This window comes from Arabidopsis thaliana, chromosome 3 (assembly GCF_000001735.4).
Source record: "Arabidopsis thaliana chromosome 3, partial sequence".
In the NCBI taxonomy this organism is placed as follows: Eukaryota; Viridiplantae; Streptophyta; class Magnoliopsida; order Brassicales; family Brassicaceae; genus Arabidopsis; species Arabidopsis thaliana.
The window spans coordinates 16,106,117-16,128,249 of NC_003074.8; the positions used below are offsets into that span (position 1 = coordinate 16,106,117).

Genomic DNA, 22,133 nt, shown 5'->3' on the forward strand with positions numbered 1-22,133 from the left:
TTTAAATTTTTTTAATGCAAATATTCAAAATGAGAAAATATTGATTCACAACAATATTTTTATTTCTTTCTTTGAAATTTGAATGACTTTTTTTTAGGAACAAATAGTAATATGATTATTTTGACATATTAATAATGGTATTCGAACAATAATAACTACCATATTTGCGATAATGCATAAGGATAAGTTTAATATAAAAAATACCAAAATTGTTGAGATCATAGTAAATTTTAGATTTAAAAAAATAAATAAAAAAAATCGTCATCCTAAATTTTAAATCCGCAATTCATATTAGTTTTTTCAGTAAAGCTAAGATTGAATCCAAATTAAAATCTAATTTTGCGTACACTCTATCTCTTATAATTATAAATTTTATGCATACATTCACATTGCCTCACAATCAATCTAGAATATCGATTCTTTAAAACAATAGAGAGAGATTCATAAGTAAATTACTTCATGTTCTAATGATGTTTATCTCCTAATATTACTATCTATTTATGCGTATTCTTATGGATTTTTCTTTCAGGGTCAACACAACATTACAAGAAACTAGATTATAGTTACACAATCTTAAACAATAAACAAAACAAATATAACTTACTTTAATTTTTTATTTTTAACCAAAATCAACTAATTTATTAGTTTAAAAAAAAAACAAATACTACTATTTAACGATATACAAACCAAATACTATTATACTTTAATTATAAGAACTACATCTTATTGAAAGGTATACACTAAAAGTCAGTTTTATATTCTAAAATATCATAAATTTATAAATAACAAATTATTTTTAAATATATTAATCCAAGATGTACCACATGTCAATCCCTCAATTCTTTTATATATTAGAATAACAATATTTAAAAATAACAAAATAATTTTTCATTTTACGGAATGAAGTTATATGGTGAAACGAGTTTGAGTTGATATTAATACAGGACTATAATAAACGAGTGAAATCTTAGAATTAATAATTATAATATAATTATACAATCTTAAACACTAAACAAAATAAATAATATTTAAAAAATAACTATATCTTAAAATTTGAATTTTTAGTTACAAAAAAAGTCGACCAACGGTGTACCGCGTAGTAAATTTTACATTATATCATCTAATTGATCAAATTTCAAACAAAAACAATCAATTTATATATACATCAAACTAACAAAAATACACAGATTTTTTAAATATCTCTATATTATTCGGCAAATCGAAACAAATCTATTTACTATTTACTATGTAAAATACAAATAAAATATAAATAATATAAATTAATTAAACAAATTAGCTATTTTATCATAAATAACACTATACACTTTTCTATGGATATTATAATTTATACACTATAATATCTTTTACTAAAAATGTATTCCAATACATTTCTTAAAATATGAAACCCCGCAGATATGTGCGGGTCAGAATCTAGTATTTTAAATAAGGAAAACTAATTACTAAGAAAGTAATTGTTTTGGTGGTTTCTTCCACGTACTTACTAAGCAAATGAAAGCATAACAGACCATTGTATTTGAGTCTAGCTTGAGAGAAAATATGAGTCTATAAGATGAATGGTGACTATACTTATAAAACATTCAACTTCGTTAGCATATTTTTCTAACCAAACTCGACAAGAATAAGAATTAAATGACCAAATTAGAAACCTTTTTTGTTGCTGAAAAAAATCATATTTTGTTTTCCAAATACTTTTTTTATATACCGGGATCTAGTAGTTGTTATAATCTTTTAGAAAAAGCATTGAATTTCTATAGGAATTGGGCGTTAGGTGGAAATATGTAGTAAGCTTAAATATCAATTAACTTAATATGTGATGTGTTATTAAATCACTTTTGATTTACTACATACCAAAACTTATAGAGTCGATCAGTTGGCTAGGAGGCGAGGGAATACCATCGGATCTAAATCCTTGAAAACATATCATGATTTTCGACAGAAATTGTCGTAGCTAGGGAATTTACCTTTCTTTGTAGTGGATAAAATAAATATGTCAAGATATGAAAAATTCATAAGTACATATATATATTTTACAAATAAGAGAATTCGATTTTTGTCAAACAAAATCAAAGAATCAAGCAAGAAACCGAATAAATTAAGAATAGTAACTTAGTCTCTAAGCTGGCTCAGTGATCACAGCTTTTGGTTTGTACATTGGGAGATCTTCTCCTAAAAGAAGTGATTTCAAAATCGCATCACATATGCCGTCGTAGTGCACGATCAGGTGGCCTCCTTTAGGGACCTCATGGTACCTAATCCATGGTAGCTTGCGGCACAAACATCTTTGCAGCTGAAATGGCATCACTTTGTCTTCGTAGCCTTGCCATATGTGAACAGAAGAAGAGCCCTTTTCCGGTCCAGACAGAGACGGGTCAGGTAGGTCTGCCGGATCGAAGTCCCAGTCGCCGAATGCTACCAAAAAATCGCTTCTCAGCGTCCCGAAGACGCCGCGCTCCCGTAACTTCTCCTGTTGATAGTACCCATGAGTATTCGTAATTTGACTAAGCAACCCCATATTTTCTTTCAAGATATCTAGTTCTGAACTAATATCACACTTTGTAATTTAAATACGTATATATAATTTAGAAAAATCATGAAGGCTATCAACTTTATCAACCACTTCATGTTTTTCTCACTAAAATTCTGGTGGAAATTGTCATAAACAAATTTAAGTAACATGACTCTTGATATTCGAAAGCTTAATTCAATGAGTACATTATATATTTTTGGCCCGTCTACAACTCAAAAATCTAGATTATGGGCAACACTAACACAAATCACTATGATATAAATTATAATAAGTAAAACTCTTAGTATTTAAATTGTTGAAAATGCATGGCTTGATAATTTGGTCTCCTAGATCAATAAATATTGGGTGTACATTTGGTGATATTTTAAAATAAGATAATAGTTCTAAAAGAATATAGCGGAAAAAGCTCTAAGGGATTATAGTCTTCTTGGTAAAGAGTAATATTTACCTTAGTGAGCATTGGGAAGCCTTTGATGTGCTTAAGGACTTCAATGTCTTGGTCGTTGAAGTAGACAGGGTTTTTCTCTAGCATGGAAGTTGTAGAGAACATGTTCTGAGTCACCAACCATTGCAAAAGTCCCGGAAAATAGTTAGCTATCCAAACAGACCATTTCGCCACTTCTCTTCTGTAGTCTTTTGGCATCAGACTCTTTGGAATAGACGGCCACCGGAAATTCACCACCGGAGCCACCATTGCCACTCCTGCTAACCTGTTCAATTTCATATGTTTATGAAACTTTACAATTCTGATTTTAATATAAATATTATTCTTGAAGATTTCTGTTTTTTTTTTCTTAACAAGTTCTTTAGTTAACGGCTCAAATCAATCGGTTCAATCCGGAAAAGTACACTAATCATAACTCAAAAGGTGTAAAGCAATGTACTAACTACGAGTCTACTATTCAAGCCTGATTGATTCGAGATTTGTTTTTGTATGTACTAGTAAAAATTATATAGTATGAACCAGACTAAAATATTTCTAACTAGTAAGACTTCTAAAATAGAGTTCCTCTACCAGCATCTCCAAATCCACTCTATTTTAGAATAAATTTTCTCCAATCTCACTCTATATGTTACTCTAAAACAGGTCCGGCTCAATATTTTATTGGGCCCTGTGCTACAAAAAAAATGACCATCTTTAAACCCTTAAATCTAAACAAAATAATCTTATGTGACATATATTTATTGTATTCTTCTTCTAAACCTATTACTATAACACAAAAATTAAGAAATAAATATGAGGACCCTCTGTATTGGCACCTCTGACACACCCCTAGAGTCGGGCCTGCTCTAAAATAGAGTAAATAATATGATTGCTCTATATATATAGAGTAACTCTATTTTTTTACACTATTTATATTTTAGAGTAACATATAGTGATATATCGGAGAGAATTATGTTCTATTTTAGAGTTACTCTATTTTAGAAGAAAAAATAGAGATTTACATTAGAGATGGTCTAAACCGTTAGTACTTAGTTGAACAGAATTATGTTTGCTAGCTAGGTAAAAAAACAATTATGTGCTATTTTGAAGATTTAAATCTAGAGCAAGAAAAGATTATGTCAACAAAGATTAAAAAGCAGTTGATCCTACAATATGAATTTGAACGTTTGCTCTGACAATTTTTATCCAATCTTCAAGCAATTATTTTTTGCAACATGTGGCTTTGGCTTGCAAGACTTGAATGCATTATAAATAAATTAATTTATAATTAATTTAATCGATTTGATTTCTTTACCTTTGAGGAATATGTTTAAGGCAGCTCCAAACAGTGTAGGAACCCATTGAAATTCCAATCAAATAAAACCTGGATCCGATCTCTAAACCATCCGCCAGTTCCTGAACATCGTAGGCTTCACTCTTCAACGAACGTTTAGGATTCGGGTCGCTCTCTCCGTAACCAGCTCGATCATATAGCACAAAGTATATACCAATTTCATTCACAAGCTCCTGAGATTATAACTAAAACAAGCCTCATTAGTCTTCAACCATATCTCTAACAACATCTCTTTTTCTAACTTTTTTTGCTTGTTTAATCTTTAGAAACTTGAAAAATAATTTAGCTTTTCAGACATCTAATTTTTCAAACATTCCACATTAAAGATTACAATTACAAAATCATATGTGATCTCCAGAAGTCAGTTTCTTGAATCTTGTAATGGAATGGAAACTAACGATGCTGAACACAAAAAAGAAAGCAGAATTTGAAGCACATACTTTTGGATATATGTGATTAAAACTACAAATTTTGGATCAAGGACTCAGAAAAATATATAATATAGGAATCGAGAGGATCAAGGAAATAAAGGATCAGTGTATACTTGTGAGACATTGAAGTTCATATCCTTGGAGCTACCAAATCCATGAACAAGAACGATCGTGAACTTTGCATCATCCTTGGGGACACCTCTTTCCTTGTAGGCCAAGTATCTACCATCGTGAAGTTTGATTCTTCCTTGAAGATGTTCCTCCATTGTTGTTGACCTTGTGAAGAAGAAAAACGAAGAAGATCAAGAAGAATATGTTAAGCATTAGGACAAGGAGGGAAGGTAGATCTAGCTGGAATTGTTAGTAGAATCATTATTCTAATTATTAAACGGTTGAATAGTATTATTTTATTTTATATAAACATAATTGGTTTTCCCTTATTGGTTCGATTATGAATCTTTTTAATAGAATATTTCAAGAATCACTGGAATATTCGGACTACTACTTTGAAGGAGAAAGCCAGGGGGCCAGAGAAAGAAAGGACAATTTAAAGAATTGAACACATATTCACTCAAATCAATAGTTATCTTAGTATAGATATTCACATCAGTCTTCATCGGTTCAGAATTGTTTAGTGTTGCTTAGGCGGTTTCGTAAATAATTAATGGTGCGGTAAAAAAAAAGCTGTAAAACGAGTGTTCAAAATTAGTGCTCCATTTGGGTTGCTCTCATGGCAATTCACTTAGGCAAATCCGGGCCCTGACTTAAAACTATCAACCGAGAACACTAGTATTGCTTTTAGGACCATAGTTGTGGTGTAATACTAGTTAACTCCAAACCCTTTCCACTATAAAAATGCCAAACTTTAAAATAAAATCATTCAAAAACTTTTATACAATTTAATTATATATTGTCTTTGTAGATAAACCTAAATATATTTTTTCTTTTTTTAGGTTTGAAATTATTCTAAGCCAGCCATGCACCAAGGCCTAAGGGTTGAGAATCCAATTCTAGTGTGTATCATATTTTTCATTAAGCTTAATTTCTTTTCTTTTTTTGGCTAACATCCTACTAAGGGCCGGCCCAAACAATTTCCATGCCTAAAGCAAAATTTTTTTTAAGCCCACTAACAAACAAAACTTAAATGAAAAATCCAAAAAAAGGAAAATAAAGAACACGAACCAGTCATCTCGTGGACGTTTTAGTACAGTTGTACCACTATGCCACAAGTTAAATTTGGAATGATGTCCTCAACTTTTACAATATATCTGTGATGCCTAAAGCATCAGCTTCATGAGCTTTAGCCTTGGGCCGGGCCTGATCCTACTCTTCCTCTCCGCTTTGCAATATTTTGTGATATTCATTTGCTTCGTCCCACGTTCTAGATAAAGAAGTTGTGCACGGAGGATGGGAGGTCAAAGATCGGAGGAAATTTCATAAACGATCCACAGTCTCTAGATTGGTAGATCGGCCAAGTTGAGAATATGACATTTGTGGCTTCATGTAGTTTTCAAATTTCTCATTTTAATCCCTACTTTGATCATATTTGGTTGAATGTCTTAGGTTTTTACAGTAAAAATTTTCTTAATTTAAGTCATGTATTAAAAACATGAATCTTGAGTTCCTGATTATCGTTCATCTTGTTCTTGGATAAAGTTAGTTTGAGTCAACGTAGAAATAACATGAATAGGTTAGTTAATTTATGAGTAAAATGTGACTTTTAGTTATTTTATGAGGAAATATGGCTTTTATTCGTGTTTGATTGTGATATATTTGACTTGATCGTTTATAAAATGTACAAGTCATTGGCCCAAGAATGAAGTGGCGTTTTCGATAGTTGTCATTTCCCTCTGCCAAGTGGTACTATACAGTGATGTAATTTGTATATTTGATCTGGGTATTGGGATTGACAGTGAAGGCGAATTGGAGTGATGTTTCATGCATTCACCGGTTCATAGCACCGGTTCGTGGCAGTGTCTAAGGATATGGTGGAGACTGTAGAGAACATGTTATCTTTGATGTTATGAATATATCTCTGCAAACCTTTTCCTTGGATATTATTATTGATTAAGGATTATGAACGCTCATCAATTATCGGACCTTTGGGAATATCTACATGGAACGAGATTCAGAAGATGGTATTAACCATTTCAGCCATTATGGGCACAAGCTATAGCCAAGAAAGATTCCATCTCCTGTTGTTGGAGATGTTTTGATGGGAAACTATGTAAAAGATGGATCGCAACCAAGGATCATTTTAACGATTATTGGAGTTTCGTCAAAAGACGATAGCCAAACAAGATGATCATGTTGGATAAAGGAAGAAGACGGATAAGAGCATCTCCAACCACAACACACCAAAACACCAAATTTTAACACCAAATATGGTGTTTTGGTGTTTCAATTGTTTTATCATCTCCAACAATAACACCAAATTTCACACTAAAAGTATTACTTTTTATTATTATATTATTAAACAAAATATTTTCTTTATTTTTGTTATAGTTTGATATACACAACTTATTTTATAACTAAATTATTTTAACTTAATTAATATAAAATTGCAATCGATAAATTGAAACTACAAGAAAAATATTTTGTTTGTATTTTTTAATTAAATGTTTTTGTCTGAATTTACTATTTCATATCATACTACTTATAAATAAAAGTTCATATTAATAAAAATAAAATCACCCAAAAATAATGATAGTGTATTTGTCTTTTAGTGAAAAACAACAATTTAAATATAATACTAAATCAAAAACATGAATAAAATACTATTATTTTTTTTAGTGTTTTGTGAACTACAGTATTACACCAAATATGATGTAATACTGTTCACAAAACACTAAAAAAAAATATTTGGTGTTGCTTATACCGTTCGATTGGAGTATTATGAACACTATACAGTATTTGGTGTTTTGCAGTCCGGTTGGAGATATCTCCAAGGAAGATAATAGATTTGATCATTTATTAGCGTGTAAAGCTTACGAAAGAAAACAGTATGTAATTCAGTTGTAAGATAATAGATTTGATCATCTATTAGCGTGTAAAGCTTACGAAAGAAAACAGTGTGTAATTCAGTTGTTTGATTGTATTTTTTTAAAAACGTTAATCATTTTTGGTTTATGTGTATGTCTAAAAAATAACTATGTAATCTCTGTTTCAATCTTAATAAAGTAAAGGAAGATGTTAAAAAAAAAAGGAGATGAATGGTCAAAAATGTTTATTGTTTTGGGCGAAAAATGATGGTTTCTTTGGGTGTAAACAGGCCCAAGCCAAACAATTAGGCATAGTGCGACTGTCCATAGACCTTTTGTTATTTCTTTTATTATTTTTTTTGTGTGTCGGCTTGTTAATTTTCTTAAAAATTATCTTGTGAAGAGGCCTGTTTAAAAACTATTACAACTAAAATTAGACCGCCGAATTCACAAAGATTTTCAATTTATTTTTAAAAAGCTTATAATTTTTAAAATAGTCACAAGTATTTAAAGTTTTCATACCTCTTACTTAAATTAGATCTATTTTAATGGGATATCTTTCTCTCTCTTAACAAATCCTTATCTTTGAGAGAGATGCACCGGAAATCTCCTCCAGTGATATTCGGTTTTTGTTTGTTTATAACTTCTAACTTTCGTCGGATCTGTTTTTCCGTTTTGTAGGATTTAATAATCTCTCATTTAGTTTGTTGGTTTCTTTTTGTTTTGTTTTTTCCTCTTTCTATAGGATTTCATCTCAAATCATGTTGGGTGTCGGTTGATATCTCATATTTCAACCATCAACTTGATTCTTCTCAAAGATTGGAGTAATATCTTAACCATTTTATCTTCGATGTATTGCGAAGTGCAAATCCGCTAAACTGTTGATTTGAGTTTCGCAAAACAAATCAATAGTTTAGGAGATTTGAAAAACATGTATTCAACTTAACAGTGCCACGTATAAAGATGAAGTGCCACGTATTCATCTTTATAAACAAATCAACAATTTAGGGGATCTACATTTGCAAATGCCCTATACTGTTGTAAGACTAAATTAAAGTTGCAAATGTAGGGGATTTGAGCTTCGACCCACCATTTGGAAGTCAAAGTTTGGTTTTTTTTTTTTAAATGGAAAATTGCTGGAAAAAAAAAGAAATTAGGCCCATTTCAAAAAGTTAAATTTATTTGTAAAACGTAATGTTTTGAAGAGGCCCAAATATTTAAATCTTTCACAGCCTTTTTAGTAAAGAGGGTTCAATATTTTATTTTTTTCTTTGTCCTAATTCTTAAGCCCTTAATTGTATTGGGTTGGGGTTGAGTGTAAAATAATGGGTGGACCAAGATATGCTAAATGTTCGAGAGTTGAGATGACCACGATAGACCGAACCATGTGTTGAAGGGTTGAGATAGGCCAAACGCCAAACCATGTGTTCGAATGTGGTGATAACCAAAATATTTTTTTTTTTGGTGGGCATGATACTCGAGGACCAGATGACTGTGGGTTCAACAACTATGGTGCCGAGCTAGCTGCTCGAGGCATGTGCAATGTGGCCGTGAACAAGGGTTTGTCACTAAATGACCTAGAGATATGTAACCAATTTGAAACAAGAAAATGTGATATGCTTTTAAGATAGTTAAGTCATTAGCAAACATCTAACAACATTGGGGTTGCATTAATAAGACTTAACAAACATTGTGATTGAAAAAAACTTCATCGAGAATCTTACAAAGAAGTCGAAGAGCTCTTTTCTCCAAAGTCCAAAGGTAGGGTTTTTATTCTCACATATCAATCAGTTACACAAATACACAAACAAAACACACACAACTCTTGTCTTCCAAATTTGTCACATTTAGCCTAAAACTCTTCTACTTTGTCTCTCTGCTAAACACGAAAAATTAGGGTTTTTTTAAAAGAAAATTTTACCGAATTGAGGAAGAAAAAATTAACCTCGAAATTGACTTCATTCTTCTTCACCGTTTCAGTTCCTAGTATCCTTCTCTCGTCGTAGCTTTCTGGGTTTTTGGTTTCGTCAATGAATTCGTGTTTTTTGCAGAGTCTTTGACTCTCTGTAACTTCCTTGAGCTTGTTCATGGGTGTGATCTCAATAAAATTTCAGTCTTGAATCTTGGTTTTTTCTGTTTTTCGATTTTTAGTTCGAATTGAGAGAAGAGAGATGATTGCGGAGAAGCCCTTTTGGGTTAAACATGAAGGGTTACAGATATTCTCCATTGATGTTCAACCTAATGGAGAAAGGTTTGCTACTGGCGGTGGTGACCACAAGGTTTTTAATTTCTCTTCTTCTTCTATTGCTTTATGGTTCAAGATGAGTTTGCTTATGTTATGTAGTTCGTTTGATTGGTGGAATTTGCTTGTTTTTGTCTTCTTTGAATCGAAATTGAATTGGCATTCGATGTTAAAGTTCGTATTGTAAGGATGGTTCTTGCATTGCTTATTATTATGTACATGTGAAGTTCTTGTATCTTTGTTTCTTGTTTCGATTTGGTGTTGCTTTGTTTGAGCTTTGAGAATGTTTATACAATACTATGAATTGTGGATGTAGTTTACTTGGATCTTGACTTGTACTACGCCATCATTTGAGTACCTCTTGGTTCGATGAAGATTGTGTAGCATTTGAATCATGTCACTGACATAGGCTTGTTGAGTATGGATTTATAAAGTTCAGAAGTGGTTTTTAAGCTTTTAGTACACAGAACTGTTTTTGCTTTCATTGTTTGTGATCGGCTAGTGAATAAAGTTTGTTATTTTGTGCTTGGTGATTTTAGTATCATTAATCTTAATCTCTAATATGAATATAGGTTCGTATATGGAACATGAAGTCTGTTGACAAGGATTTGCAAAACATAGATACAAAAGAGAGGCTTCTTGCAACTCTTCGTGACCATTTTGGGTCAGTCAACTGTGTTAGGTGGGCCAAGAACAGTAGGTATGTAGCATCTGGTTCTGATGATCAAGTGATTCAAATCCATGAGAGGAAGCCTGGTTCAGGCACCACTGAGTTTGGTAGTGGAGAAGCCCCTGATGTTGAGAACTGGAAAGCTGTAATGACTTTAAGGGGACACACTGCCGATGTGGTAAACGACTCTTCGCTTTTCTTTATTATCTTATAGTGGTAATGTCAGTGGTTATGTAATAACTGAGGTATTTTTTTCTGATTATCCTTAAAGTAGGTGGATCTTAATTGGTCTCCAGATGATTCGATGCTGGCTAGTGGGAGTTTGGACAACACAGTGCATATATGGAATATGCGCACTGGTATGTGCACCACTGTTCTCAGGGGTCACTTGAGTTTGGTTAAAGGTGTAACTTGGGATCCAATTGGGTCATTTATTGCTAGCCAGTCGGATGACAAAACTGTGATAATATGGCGAACAAGTGATTGGGGCATGGCTCACAGAACAGATGGTCACTGGGCAAAATCGGTATGCAATATTTGTTTTAGCATTACTGTTAGGATGTATTTACATAGATGAAATGATTGTATAAAGGATTTGAATACTGATTCAAACTCTATTATTACAATTGCTTCCCTGTTCTCTGGATGTTTACTGCTAAATTTTTTTTTTTCTAGCTTGGATCCACATTTTTCAGGCGACTTGGGTGGTCACCCTGTGGCCACTTCCTTACTACCACTCATGGGTTTCAGAAGCCGAAGCATTCTGCTCCTGTTTTAGAAAGAGGGGAATGGTCTGTAGCATATGACTTCTTAGGTCATAGTGCTCCAATCATTGTTGTTAGATTCAATCATTCAATGTTCAAAAGAATCCCCTCTAGTACCCATGAAACTAAACAAGTTGGGTGGAGCAATGGAACATCAAAGTCAGGGGAGAAAGATTTGCAGTCATACAATGTTATTGCAATGGGGAGTCAAGACCGTACTATAACCGTATGGACAACTGGAAGTGCGCGTCCTCTTTTTGTCGCCAAGCATTTCTTTGGCCAAAGTGTTGTGGATCTATCATGGTAAAGTTTTCTCTTTTTTGGCCACAATCTACATATTCAATGACTTCATGATTTACAGTATTGTCTTTATAATAGGTTTTTGATTGTGTCTCAAAAGTGCATTTGGTTTTGCCATTTGTGGGTTTTACCGTTTATGAGTTTATTATGTAGTTAATTTAGGATTCGTCTATGAATTCGTAGATTTCTTTTCTGGGGTCACAATTAATCTTCTAAAACATAAATGAAGAGGAAAGTCTGATTTTAATCACATTTTTACCTTATCAAAATACAGGAGTCCCGACGGATATTCACTTTTCGCATGTTCCTTGGACGGAACGGTGGCGATGATTCACTTTGACCCAAAAGAACTAGGCGTCAGGCTAACCGATACTGAACTCGACGAATTGAAGAAATCTCGATATGGAGATGTCAGAGGCCGGCAAGCAAACTTAGTTGAGAGCCCAGCCCAGTTATTACTTGAAACAGCCTCGACAAAGCAAGCCGGTAGTAAGAGGGCGGCATCGGATGTTCAACAAAATCAGGTGACTACAAAACCATCTGTTAGTGTGGAGAGTACTGCAAAGAGGCGTAAATCGCAAGTCGATGATCGGAATAAGGCAGCAGAGTCTACTGGTCAAACATTAAATAAAGCATCAACCTTAAATCGAGTATCTAGTCCTGTGAATCAAAAAGTGTATAGAAGGCCTGACGGAAGAAAGAGGATCATTCCTGAAGCTGTTGGAGTTCCCCAACAGGAGAATAATATCATGATTAATGGGGAATCACATAATTTTCTGCCTGCTTCCGCTGCTGCTCCTGCTAAGGGAGATAGTGGAGATTTTCCTGTGGAGATTAGCAATAGGGATTTGTCCGGGAAAGAAATAGTTTGCAGGAACCCTGATCTGAAAGAGCGTTCAAGGATTACAGCTCGTGCTACCATTACTGAGAGCCTTGTTATTGAGAAGGTTCCTGGAACCTCTGGTAGGGATGGAGTTTTAAATGTTGAGCAATCTGTAGGTATAAAAGAATCTTCTAGCACTGATCTGTTGATAAGGGTATTCGATTGGAAAGATGGGGAAGCTGCACCACCTGTTTGCTTAGAAGCTTGTCCAAGGGAGCATGCTTTGGACACTGTTGGTGCAGTAAGTACATCAATGGTCAAGGAAACTGAGATTTCTTGCAAAAAGTCAGGCGAAACTCTTTGGTCTGATCGGATTATGGGGAGAGTCACTGTTTTGGCTGGAAATCCAAATTTTTGGGCTGCTGGATGCGAAGACGGAAGCCTCCAGGTAAGAATAATATTTTTGCTGCATTGACTTGAAGTCCCTGTGTGTCATTTTATATCCATAGATCAGAGTAGACCATGACTCATGATGCTTTCTGCTTTTGGCATTTGGTGTTATTGATATCATTCCTATTTTAATGGCATTTATGATCTGGATTTTAATAGCTACAGTCCCTCTTGGTGTTGATATTCTGAATTATATTTTTCCTCCACCAATTTATTTCCATCGAAGTCACTACACTTTACACTAATAGTGATATTTCTGTTGGGACCTGATCTTCATAGGAAGTGCCTAGTTCTAGATCCGATGCGATGAATTGATTAAACTCTTGGTGAAGCAATTTCTGAACGACATAAATAACCTGAATGCGTTGTTGTTCTTGGGATAGTATGTGATAACATGTTTACTCTCTCTTTTATTTTGAAGGTTTACACTAAGTGTGGAAGGCGTGCTATGCCTACAATGATGATGGGGTCTGCTGCAACTTTTATTGATTGTGACGATAGCTGGAAGTTGTTGCTTGTAACAAGAAAAGGATCTCTATATGTATGGGATCTATTCAATAGGAAATGCGTTCTTCACGACTCTTTATCTTCTTTGGTCTCTTCCGATGTCAATTTATCTTCCACAGTGAAAGGTATGCTTCAATACTTGAATACATTACTGGCTTCTCATCGTCTAAAACACGTCTCTTGAGGCACCATATTATATTTTGAATCGGATGGTATGGGTAACTCAGTAAAAAGAATGAAGAACTGGTATTTACTAATTTTCCTCGTGGGTGACTTGGTAGTGGAGTTACTATCTTGGTATGAAGATAGCTCTGTTATTGATTTGGACTGTATGCTTACCTAGTGGAATCTGTAAAATGAATTTAAACTTGTCTGATGCGACCAGCTCTGCTGATACATTGTTACGATTTTGCAGGTACAATAAAAGTGATATCTGTGAAATTATCCAAATCTGGTTCACCGCTTGTTGTTCTAGCCACACGTCATGCATTCCTTTTTGACACTAGTCTAATGTGTTGGCTGAGAGTGGCTGATGACTGCTTCCCGGCCTCAAATTTTAGTAGCTCCTGGAATTTGGGCTCAGCTCCATGCGGCGAGCTTGCTGGTTTGCAGGTTGATGTCAGAAAGTACATGGCTAGAAAGCCAGGGTGGAACAGGTTGGGCTTGTCTTCCATTTTTCTTTTGCCGGCCCTGAGATGGACCACCTATTCCAAGTCCTTAAAGAAGCTTATATCATTTTTACAGGATAACTGATGATGGAACGCAAACACGTGCACATTTGGAATCTCAACTTGCATCTTCTCTTGCACTTGAGTCTCCTAATGAATACCGCCAGTGCCTCCTTGCCTATGTGAGGTTTCTAGCAAGGTCTGTGCCCTTTTCTCATAGAAACTCTTTTTTCAGTTCGAATGTGAATACATTTTAGTATAAATGAGGATTAAGTCTCGCATTTGTTAAAATATATTCTCAGTTTCAGATTCTGTTTCGTTTTTCCACTTGACAATGAAGTGCTATGGGATTACTTTTATTTTTGTGATTTTTCAACTCTATCATAGTCAACCTGCTTAAGGTCTGTGCCTTTGTCTGCAGAGAGGCAGACGAGTCCAGATTAAGAGAAGTCTGTGAGAGCTTTCTTGGACCTCCCACTGGTATGGCTGAAGCAGCATCTTCAGACACAAACTTGTCTTGGGATCCTTATGTTCTGGTGAATACTTTCTCTTGATCAGAGCCTAACCTTTTCCCAATCGGAACGCTCTAAAACTCGCTTTAATTTGCAGGGGGTGAAGAAGCATAAACTTTTGAGAAACGATATTCTACCTGCAATGGCGTCAAACAGAAAAGTGCAGCGTCTACTCAATGAGTTTATAGATCTCTTATCTGAATATGAAGACGTAGAAACAGCAGATCCTGCCCCCAAGGGCTCGACACCTACCATGAACTGTGGTGGAGTCCCATCTTCACTGGATCAAATTGGCTCTGATCCTCCAGCCATGACAGCTACTACTCCTATGACTATAGACAATGACAAACCAGTCTCTCTGGAGAATCCAGCGGCTTTGGATATAGGTGTGTGTGAGAAAACGGGTTCTGAGGACCGGGATAAACAAGACCAGAACTCAAGAGACTCGGGCTCTTGAACTTCTCTCGATGTTTTGTTTTTGTATATCAAGCTCAGAGAGCTGTGTAAAGCTTCTCAGTTAGGCGTTGTTAAAGATTGATAGCAGAGAAAAAGGATGAGATGTAACAGAGGGATGTTGAGAGTCTCTCAGGTTAGTTATATAGTGACCCGGTTTGGGTTTTTTTTTTTTGTTTTTGTTAGTTTTCTTACTTTTCAAAATTAACAATATTTTGTATCAATCCATTTATGTTTCTCTTTTTGTTGTGTTTTAATCAAGTTTTACCATTTTAGAATATAATGTTTCTAAATATAACATATACTAAAATCCTTCTTGAAGGTCAAGCCTATTCTCTTTTTAAGGTGAAAGAAAAATGTGACCAAGGTTGATTCTGGACCATTATTAGAGATATGTTTCGTACTCAAATCAATCTAGCAACATTAACAAAACGTTTGTGGGAGGCTTCTTTTGTTTTATTTGAGCCTTCATTTCAAACCCAAATATTGTCTCATGAGAAGCCCACTACATTTTTCATTAGGTGCTCTTATTCAGGGAACCTATGTCCGAACTCCGAATTGGCTTGATATGTCCGATGCATTTAGACAAAAATCAAATTGTTTTGAATATCATCGCTGGCTTCTTCATATTTTGTTGTTCAAAAGAAAAGTTGTTTGTTGTACAGTGAATATTTGTATGGCCACAATCAGATTTAGTTTGATATTATCAATTATTCAAATTTATGCAGAATTTTCTTCAAGTTACATACATGGCTTGTATGCATATTCTTCCGTAGCAGTTCTAACCCCGACATAAGGGATAGGGCAGCGGTGTATGGACCTCATATTTAATATTAAAAAATTATAAAAAAATTGTTAGTGGTATAAAATACTCTCGAAAATATAAATACATTTTTTTTTGTCACAATAATACATATTTATATTTGCAAATATAGAATTTTATTTAAATAACAAGACTAAAATCTTCTTTTTTTTCCCTAAGGCTCTTTTTACAGTTGGGCCGGGGCTGATCAGTTCGCTATTGAAGTATACATGTCAAAGAAAATGAAGGAGAATAAACCATCGTATTAATTAAATCGATTTGACTAATGAGACAACTTAATTCAGCTTTAATATAGTTTAAATTTCGTACATGACCAGGTAATCAAATTTTCTAAACAAATGGAACAATATCAGATAGGGTAAACTGTTACCATCTGTGTAACTTTGCAAATTAGTAAGTCTAAATTATAAGAAACGATGACTTGTACTTCTAAAACTCCAGCATATCATATAAAATTTTGAGGTTTGAGACATTTCTATAAGTTCAGATTTAATTCTTCCTAACGTATGAGGTTAGGTATTTTCTGTCGCTTTACCAAAAAATTTGACGTTTCCCATACGTTTTAGCTTGTTATGTCATTGTTGCATAATTTATGACCAACCAAACCTAAGACCAAATCAGGTTTTTAGATAGTCCTTTTTTCCTTTGAAATTATAAGATGTTTTGGTTGTATTGGCATAGATTACAAAAATTACTCCCCCCATTTTAGATTAGCTGTCGTTGAAGATTTTTACAGAATAATAAAAAAACATTCAATTTTTCTGTTTTACCCTAATTAATGTATTGTTATATTTGATATCATCAATAAATACGTTTAAAAATGTTGATAAAATTGGAAACTTTGTCAAACATCTGCATTGTAATATATAATCTAAAAAAAATGATTTCTTATATTCTATCAAATATGGCTAACTATACACATATAATTTGGGCTGAGCTGTCATCTTTCGACATGAAATTACTCCGAATTATACATAATTTGCCAGAGAAGTTATGTTACATAACAACACTCATATTCAAAAGAAAACTAGATGTATAATGTATTAGCTATTATTTAAGTAACACTAACAACTAAATAAAATAGAATGGATGAAACTATAAAAAATTAAGAATTATTATTGAATGAGTATATTTTTTTCTATTTTGGTCAAACGTCGAGGTGGAGTTTAAGAAAATCGTGATTCTAAAATAGTGCAATAATGAAATATTAAAAAATCACGTTATCATCTTGTTCTTTTATTTTCCACTATTTTCTCTTGAAATTTAAATGAAATATGTTATTTTCCAAAATGTTGTTACAACCGATTTACTATCTCATAAATATGTTCTTTTGTGATTTTAATTTTTGTATTATTAATGTTCCCCTGCTTTTTGTTGACTAAACAACTCGTTACTCGTTAGATATATATTCACGTTGAGAAAAAAGCGTTTAACCAAAACACTTAGGTATATTGAAGAGTTCTAAAATTAGAACGCCAACCTTCCAAATCAACACACCTACGACAATTCTAGTCCTACAACATAGATCCTTCTAGCAAACCACAAGGAAACTTCTTGTGGAAAACACTAACACTATCCTCACTCAGTTACTCTCGTATTGCTCTACCTAGAGTTTCTAATTCTGCTATGTTATAAAAATTCTTACATACTTATTCTTTTTTTTCTTTCTAAACATTCCATTCGTTTTAAAAGCTAGGCCCACGATTAGTAGTTAAAATATTTTAATTTTTAAAAATATGGGTTACATATTTTTTATTCTTTTTAGAGCTCCGAGATTTCAGAGCATGTTCTAATTGGATATGTGATATTTAATCAGAAGTAGTTTTAATATTGTTTTTTTTTTATAAAAGAAAATGTAGGTAGGTTTACGTACAAGTAGTAGATATGATGGCTCAACAAAACGGGTCAACATTTACGGGTCTATATATATTCGTGCCTCATCGCCGAAGGTGTTATGGTTCAAAACAATCTATCGTACTTAGTTATTAATTGGATAGATATAAGTTTCTTCAATGGACTCCAATTGCATTCAGTTCCTCCATGACAAGACGATTCTCGTCACCGGTGTTCCCGGTTTCCTCGCCAAAGGTACCAACTTGGATCCGTTACCATACAAACAAAGATTTTGTGATTCAGTCCAATGTTTGTGTTTATTGTTTTAGTGACTACGGTTCATTACTCATTACGGCCTTTGAATTTCATTTGCATGGCATATATAACATTAATTAGTGAACGTAAACTAACAATTTTTCACATTTTATCACTGGCAGTTCCTTATTTAATTTGGTATTCGTATATATTTTTCATAAATAACTTAAACTTTCGATATTATATTATTCATTAATTTGTTCAATCTCTTTTTGTCGTCCATAGAGCAATAACTTCTAGTTTTGTCTCTTTCTATTTTCATCTAGAATCTATCTATTTCTAATTTTGACTAATGCTATCAGTTGCGATGGTGAACTACTTCCTCTCTCCGCGGAATTTTCTCATCAAAACTATTTTGTTTAACTGAATAAATTTCTAACATAATTAGTGACTTTAAAATTTTAATTTAACTTATAATTTTTATAAATATTTTAGTGTTTGTGGAGAAAATATTGAGGATTCAACCAAAGGTAAAGAAGCTTTTCCTTCTTTTGAGAGCAGCAGACAATGAATCAGCCATGCAACGGTTTCACAGTGAGGTAAAAATAAACATTTGGTCATATATATAAACTAATATCTATGAAGATTAAATAAGCTTTAAAGCCATTTTTTTTATGTAAGTTCTATATTAATGTTTTGGAAATATGATCGAACTTACATGAAATATAATTCAACAGGTTTTGGAGAAAGATCTTTTTAGAGTGTTGAAAAACGCTTTAGGTGATGAGAATCTGAAAGCTTTCATAACAGAAAAAGTCGTACCTATTCCCGGTGATATATCCGTTGATAATTTGGGAGTGAAGGGTTCTGATCTCTTACAACATATGTGGAATGAGATTGATATCATTGTCAATGTAGCCGCCACAACGAACTTTGATGAAAGGTGTAGAAGAAATTGTGGTTGATACAATCATTCAACTTTTATCTTATAAGAAGATATTGAATTTTTAATTAAAAACTAAATTTATTTTGACTTTTTATATTTTATTTTGGTTTGATTAAAATCTAACTTTAAATCATGTTTCTTATGTGTATATATAAAGATATGATGTTGGTCTTAGCGTCAACACATTTGGACCGCTCAATGTCCTCAACTTTGCCAAGAAGTGTGTTAAAGGACAGTTGCTTCTTCATGTTTCAACCGGTGAGTTCGATAATCTTATTATTTTCAAAAAACAATCATACAGTCATAGACACCTCTAAGGGTGTCAAAATTGATCAAGATTCATGGGTCAACTTAACTCAATTCAAACCATAAACCCTAATGACTTGAAATTTTTGACTCAAATGAACTGATGGATCAAATGAGTTATTGGATCAATTGGTTTGATGAATACAATGAGTTAGATTGTAATGGTTAATGGTTTACCTAATTATCCCATCAACTTTGGTAAAATTAAATTAAATCAATATCAATTTAAGTTTAACGAACACATCTAAACCGATTTAATAAAGTCAATTTATTTCCCAAATTTCTAAAACATACAAGTGATGACATTGAGAAGACGGTTGTCGATTTAAACCCGTAATTTTTCCGCCAAAAACGTAAACCCGTCATTTTTACACTTCACATTTGTATTTTGGTAGCGTATGTGCGCGGAGAGAAGTCTGGACTTTTACATGAGAAAACATTTCACATGGGGGAGACATTGAACGGACATAGAAAATTAGTCATTGAGACCGAAATGGAGCTAATGAAACAAAAACTGAAAGAGCTACAGAAACAAAATTGTTCAGAAGAAGAGATTTCACAGTCTATGAAAGATCTTGGAATGTCAAGGTGATCAGTGTAATAATCACAAACTAGAGTTATTATTTATTACTGAAAATATCCACTGACCTAGAACCAAACTGGTCTTCATTATTAGGGCAAAGCTTCATGGATGGCCAAACACATATGTGTTTACCAAATCAATGGGAGAGATGCTTCTTGGTAATTATAGAGAAAACCTTCCCATCGTTATCATCCGTCCCACAATGATCACTAGCACTTTTTCAGAACCATTTCCCGGTTGGATCGAAGGGTTAAGGTAAATCTATACCGGTTATAGATTGATCATGGAAATTATTTTAGACTTTTGCATGAATTTTCAATCCATGACGATACCCTTTATTTTCTATATATGTGCAGAACCATAGACAGTGTGATTGTTGCATATGGCAAAGGAAGGCTTAAATGTTTTCTTGCAGATCCAAACTCAGTCCTTGATCTTGTAAGTTCAACTTAATTTTGGTTGTGGTTGTCTTCAAGTCAATTATGCGTTTACGTAGACGTAAACATAAATAAATAACACTATCGAAAGATAAAACAATAATATATAAATAACGTAATATTTTCTTCCATTTGGTGTTTGTGTTTAAAATTAACAAAAGAAAATTACTTCATAGTTCTAAAAAGGTGTAATTTGGAAGAAAAGATTACCATATTTAAAATCTATAGTAGATAAAAGCAATTTCACACGCCAAAACACTTTCAAAGGTTTAGTTTGTCCATTGGTTGACTAACAGACTAAATGTACCCAAAATCCAGAGTTCAAGTAAGAAAACAAGGCTAGGATATTTTTCAGTGTGTATAGCAGAGATAAATAAGCAGAGGCCTTAAGACCATAACATTCTATTCGAATGGCACACAAAATTAATAAGCTAGTAAACATTGCTAATTCTTCCATGAAAGATTACATATGCTATATTAATTTGTGATTATTACACACTATATTATTAGTCATTGTGGTCCACTGAGAATGTATTCACAGATACCTGTGGACATGGTCGCAAACGCAATGGTCACGGCTGCGGCAATACACGCAGGGAAGCTAGGTTCCCAGACCGTGTACCATGTCGGATCATCTTGTAAAAACCCGATCACATTCGAACAGATTCATGATCTCGCGGCTAGCTACTTCACGAAAAACCCTCTTGTTAGACGCGATGGTTCATCTATACTAGTCTCCAAAGGAACTATCTTGTCCACAATGGCTCAGTTCAGTTTCTACATGACCCTTCGTTACAAGCTACCTTTGCAGGTACGAATATTTTTGTTCTTTCTTACATATTAATAATAAAACCAAATGTTGAAAGAGAAAACTAAATCCAATGAGAAAATATTGAAAAGAAAACGAGTTTTTATTAATTGAATTCTTACGCATATATTTTCTTATATTATCAGATGTTGCGATTGATATATGTAATTTATCCTTGGTGGAATGGTAATAAATATAAAGACATTGACCGCAAGATTAAGCTGGCGATGCGGTTGGTCGACCTCTACAGACCTTATGTCTTGTTTAAGGGCATGTATGTATCAATCTCAAATTTTTCATAAATGACTTTTGATATCTACAATTTTAATCTTCATTTTCCAGTTATTTTGACGCGAGATTCTTTTTGTTTTGCAGATTTGACGATACGAATACTGAGAAACTGCGGTTGAAAAGAAAGGAGATTAATAAAGAAATGTATGGTTTGTTTGAATTTGATCCAAAGTCTATTGATTGGGAGGATTATATGACGACCATTCATATTCCCGGCCTCATCACCTATGTACTCAAAAAATAAAACGTTAAAGGCATTAAAATGTTTATTGTGTAATTACATTTCTTGGTTACATAAAATTTGCTTGGACCGAGTAAAATTGTGTATTGCTAGTGAGTTGAAATTTGATAACAACTACAAGGTGTGTCTTGCATTATTAAACTAGTTTTATATCTCTCATGTAATGTGTTAAGTTCTTAGTTTACAACTAGAATTTAATTTCTTGTTTCAATCCTATCATCTGTCGTAATCTTTAAATGTAACAAATGATTTTTAAAAGGGAGCTTAAATTTGTGTTAGTACTTTTTGTGATGTCCATATATTTCTTAGACGATATTGATGAATATATACAATGAAAGAAGTTGGAGAGTGTCATTTACCTATAACATATTTTTTGAAATTCGAAATGTTGGAAAACAATCCAACATTCCACATCCAAAAAGTAAGAAATAGTAGTTTAATATATAAGTTAAATCTAACTCCAATTAGTATGAGGTTTGTAAA

The 22,133-nt window shown here is 33.2% G+C and overlaps 3 protein-coding genes, 1 long non-coding RNA gene and 1 pseudogene across 14 annotated transcripts; 3 read left to right on the forward strand and 2 right to left on the reverse strand.

Moving 5' to 3' along the window:
* Positions 1-1,983: 1,983 nt before the first annotated feature.
* AT3G44510 (alpha/beta-Hydrolases superfamily protein) lies at positions 1,984-5,200 on the reverse strand. 5 transcript variants are annotated; one of them, NM_001203079.2, is made up of 4 exons: positions 4,871-5,200; positions 4,288-4,499; positions 2,997-3,258; positions 1,984-2,485 (listed from the first exon to the last, which is right to left on the reverse strand). In NM_001203079.2, the coding sequence occupies exons 1-4, from the start codon at positions 5,021-5,023 to the stop codon at positions 2,135-2,137; spliced, it is 978 nt and encodes a 325-aa protein (NP_001190008.1). In that variant the 5' UTR covers positions 5,024-5,200; the 3' UTR covers positions 1,984-2,134. The 5 variants fall into 5 exon arrangements, with proteins under 5 accessions (NP_001190008.1, NP_190037.2, NP_001326142.1 ...); NM_114319.4 differs by having other exon boundaries at positions 4,288-4,511; NM_001339148.1 differs by having other exon boundaries at positions 4,288-4,511; positions 4,767-5,072.
* Positions 5,201-6,558: 1,358 nt separating this feature from the next.
* AT3G44516 lies at positions 6,559-7,105 on the forward strand (annotated as a pseudogene). Its single transcript has one exon.
* Positions 7,106-9,381: 2,276 nt separating this feature from the next.
* HIRA (histone chaperone HIRA-like protein) lies at positions 9,382-15,418 on the forward strand. Of its 4 annotated transcripts, NM_114321.3 has the most exons (11): positions 9,566-10,017; positions 10,553-10,828; positions 10,925-11,176; positions 11,326-11,717; positions 11,989-12,985; positions 13,409-13,619; positions 13,722-13,823; positions 13,910-14,150; positions 14,239-14,361; positions 14,584-14,698; positions 14,772-15,368. In NM_114321.3, exons 1-11 carry the CDS (start codon positions 9,910-9,912, stop codon positions 15,129-15,131), a joined length of 3,177 nt encoding a protein of 1,058 aa, NP_190039.2. In that variant the 5' UTR covers positions 9,566-9,909; the 3' UTR covers positions 15,132-15,368. The 4 variants fall into 4 exon arrangements, with proteins under 4 accessions (NP_001319681.1, NP_001326052.1, NP_001326053.1 ...); NM_001339149.1 differs by lacking the exon at positions 13,722-13,823 and having other exon boundaries at positions 9,382-10,017; positions 14,772-15,418; NM_001339150.1 differs by lacking the exon at positions 13,722-13,823 and having other exon boundaries at positions 9,464-10,017; positions 10,922-11,176; positions 14,772-15,402.
* Positions 15,419-17,297: 1,879 nt separating this feature from the next.
* Positions 17,298-17,507, reverse strand: AT3G06845. Its single transcript, NR_141286.1, has one exon. It is a non-coding gene; the product is annotated as an other RNA (long non-coding RNA).
* Positions 17,310-21,914, forward strand: FAR4 (fatty acid reductase 4). 3 transcript variants are annotated; one of them, NM_114322.5, is made up of 10 exons: positions 17,310-18,038; positions 18,534-18,637; positions 18,776-18,981; positions 19,142-19,242; positions 19,686-19,878; positions 19,967-20,128; positions 20,230-20,311; positions 20,852-21,121; positions 21,265-21,392; positions 21,494-21,914. In NM_114322.5, exons 1-10 carry the CDS (start codon positions 17,963-17,965, stop codon positions 21,651-21,653), a joined length of 1,482 nt encoding a protein of 493 aa, NP_190040.3. In that variant the 5' UTR covers positions 17,310-17,962; the 3' UTR covers positions 21,654-21,914. The 3 variants fall into 3 exon arrangements, with proteins under 3 accessions (NP_190040.3, NP_001327210.1, NP_001319682.1); NM_001339153.1 differs by having other exon boundaries at positions 20,230-21,121; NM_001339152.1 differs by having other exon boundaries at positions 17,905-18,038; positions 20,230-21,121; positions 21,320-21,392; positions 21,494-21,802.
* The last annotated feature ends 219 nt before the right edge of the window (positions 21,915-22,133 follow it).

What these genes read in the sequence shown, in the direction of transcription:
- AT3G44510 (NM_001203079.2), bottom strand. Translation starts at nt 5,023, where the DNA reads ATGGAGGAACATCTTCAAGGAAGAATCAAACTTCACGATGGTAGATAC. An exon ending in TGAACTTCAATGTCTCACAA is followed by an intron (nt 4,500 to 4,870) that starts GTATACACTGAT and finishes TTATAATCTCAG; the next exon opens with GAGCTTGTGAATGAAATTGG. An exon ending in CTTAAACATATTCCTCAAAG is followed by an intron (nt 3,259 to 4,287) that starts GTAAAGAAATCA and finishes GAAATTGAACAG; the next exon opens with GTTAGCAGGAGTGGCAATGG.
- HIRA (NM_114321.3), top strand. Translation starts at nt 9,910, where the DNA reads ATGATTGCGGAGAAGCCCTTTTGGGTTAAACATGAAGGGTTACAGATA. An exon ending in GGGGACACACTGCCGATGTG is followed by an intron (nt 10,829 to 10,924) that starts GTAAACGACTCT and finishes TCCTTAAAGTAG; the next exon opens with GTGGATCTTAATTGGTCTCC. An exon ending in TTTATCTTCCACAGTGAAAG is followed by an intron (nt 13,620 to 13,721) that starts GTATGCTTCAAT and finishes TGGGTAACTCAG; the next exon opens with TAAAAAGAATGAAGAACTGG.
- FAR4 (NM_114322.5), top strand. Translation starts at nt 17,963, where the DNA reads ATGGACTCCAATTGCATTCAGTTCCTCCATGACAAGACGATTCTCGTC. An exon ending in TGCAACGGTTTCACAGTGAG is followed by an intron (nt 18,638 to 18,775) that starts GTAAAAATAAAC and finishes ATAATTCAACAG; the next exon opens with GTTTTGGAGAAAGATCTTTT. An exon ending in GGTTGGATCGAAGGGTTAAG is followed by an intron (nt 20,129 to 20,229) that starts GTAAATCTATAC and finishes ATATATGTGCAG; the next exon opens with AACCATAGACAGTGTGATTG.